The sequence below is a fragment of the Electrophorus electricus genome, chromosome 16 (genome assembly GCF_013358815.1).
Source record: "Electrophorus electricus isolate fEleEle1 chromosome 16, fEleEle1.pri, whole genome shotgun sequence".
NCBI classification, from domain to species: domain Eukaryota; kingdom Metazoa; phylum Chordata; class Actinopteri; order Gymnotiformes; family Gymnotidae; genus Electrophorus; species Electrophorus electricus.
In genome coordinates, this window is record NC_049550.1 from 14,047,893 (window position 1) to 14,050,392 (window position 2,500).

General features: G+C 45.9%; 1 protein-coding gene across 1 annotated transcript in view; it reads right to left on the reverse strand.

Moving 5' to 3' along the window:
• The window catches only part of pkd1a (polycystic kidney disease 1a), a 100,370-nt gene that overhangs the window by 53,516 nt on the left and 44,354 nt on the right, over nucleotides 1-2,500 (reverse strand). The window contains exons 8-9 of the mRNA XM_035534595.1: nucleotides 1,275-1,489; nucleotides 31-152 (exon numbers count right to left, since the gene is read on the reverse strand). Coding sequence (XP_035390488.1) covers nucleotides 31-152; nucleotides 1,275-1,489 — 337 coding nt within the window. The remainder of the gene's footprint in view (nucleotides 1-30; nucleotides 153-1,274; nucleotides 1,490-2,500) is intronic.

A 2,500-nucleotide genomic window follows, 5' to 3' on the forward strand; every position in this document is an offset into this window, starting at 1 on the left:
GTATGTGGATTTAAGTGTGTGTGTGTTTACCTCCACTGTGTTGGCTGGTGTGTGAGCAGTCGCATTGGGTGACACTTCTGGAATACTAAGATTTCTCCGAGTGTTAAACACAGCCGTCCCCACCCTGTACACCCCTGCATCCGACACACGCACTGCAGACAGAGAGAGAGAGAGAGATGTTGTACACAACTGGACTTGTATAAATCTATAACCGTTGTGCTGCTGAACTGCAGCTGCGTTGTGACTGCAGTCGCGAGGAGGACAGAATGCAGACACTGACAGATAGACTGCTGCCACTCTTGGTCAGGGCTGTGGTGTGATCCCGCCTGCATGAAAGCACACATCTGGCCATGCCAGTGTGTGTGTGGTTCACTCCCACTCAGACGGGCTCCAGGACAGCCCATTATCTGCTGTCATCCCACTAATGATGGTGAATGTGATTCCCCTCAGTGCTGAAGATCAACATGATGTTGTTTTGTGTTGCACTGTTGTTTTGTGTTGCACCATGGTCCTGGAGGAACATTGTCTCGTTTTTGTTGTGTACTTGTATATAGCTGAAATGACAATAAAACCTCTTTGAACTTTGAACTTGAACTTACTTTGATCTGATTCCAAACAATGCTGTTAAACAATGCACACACACACACACACACACACACACACACACACTCCCATACACACACACACACTCCCACACACACACACACACACACACACACACACACACACTCTCACACACACTCTCACACACACACACACACACACACACACTCTCACACATACACACACTCTCACACACACACACACACACACACACACACACTCTCACACACACTCACACACACACTCACACACACACTCTCACACACACACACACACACACACTCTCACACACACACACACTCACACACACACTCACACACACACTCTCACACACACACACTCTCACACACACTCACACACACACACACACACACACACACTCTCACACACACACACACACACACTCACACACACACACACACTCTCACACACACACACACACACACACACACACACACACACACACACACACACACACACACACACACACACTCACACACATTAGCTTTAAGTAGTCTTCATTAGCATGAATCATCTTGCAGAGCTGCAACCCTCCGAGTGCTGATGCCCCTACTGTAATGTTTGCTGATTGGCTGATGTTTTCTGGCTCATTGGCTAGAGGGCAAGGGCAGAGGTCTGGAGGGGCGGAGCTCCAGTGGGGCGACGCCTACCTGGGCGGGTGAACTGGCAGACATAGGCGCGCTTGGTGCTGCAGGGGCGGAGGCTGGTGCGGCCACTCTGGTCCAGGGCCGCACACACGTTTCCGTCCACCAGCGTGGGGCGATCCCTCGGCCCGCCCTCACCTGCTCGCGCCGCCGCACCGTCCACCCAGCGCAGAGAGCCCGGAGAGTCGACATCACTGAGGCCCAGCCACACGCCACACTCCCTGAGCACACACACACACACTCAGAATATACAACACATACAGAATACACACACACACACTCAGAATATACAACACATACAGAATACACACACACACACACTCACTCAGAATATACAACACATACAGAATACACACACACACACACTCAGAATATACAAACACATACAGAATACACACACACACACTCAGAATATACAAACACATACAGAATACACACACACACACACTCAGAATATACAACACATACAGAATACACACACACACACACTCAGAATATACAAACACATACAGAATACACACACACACACTCAGAATATACAAACACATACAGAATACACACACACACACACTCAGAATATACAAACACATACAGAATACACACACACACACTCAGAATATACAAACACATACAGATTACACACACACACACACTCAGAATATACAAACACATACAGAATACACACACACACACACACTCAGAATATACAAACACATACAGAATACACACACACACACTCAGAATATACAAACACATACAGAATACACACACACACACACACTCAGAATATACAAACACATACAGAATACACACACACGCACTCACTCAGAATATACAAACACATACAGAATACACACACACACACACACTCAGAATATACAACACATACAGAATACACACACACACACACTCACTCAGAATATACAAACACATACAGAATACACACACACGCACACTCAGAATATACAAACACATACAGAATACACACACACACACACTCAGAATATACAAACACATACAGAATACACACACACGCACACTCAGAATATACAAACACATACAGAATACACACACACACACACTCAGAATATACAAACACATACAGAATACACACACACACACACTCAGAATATACAAACACATACAGAATACACACACACACACACTCAGAATATACAAACACATACAGAATACACACACACGCACACTCAGAATATACAAACACATACAGA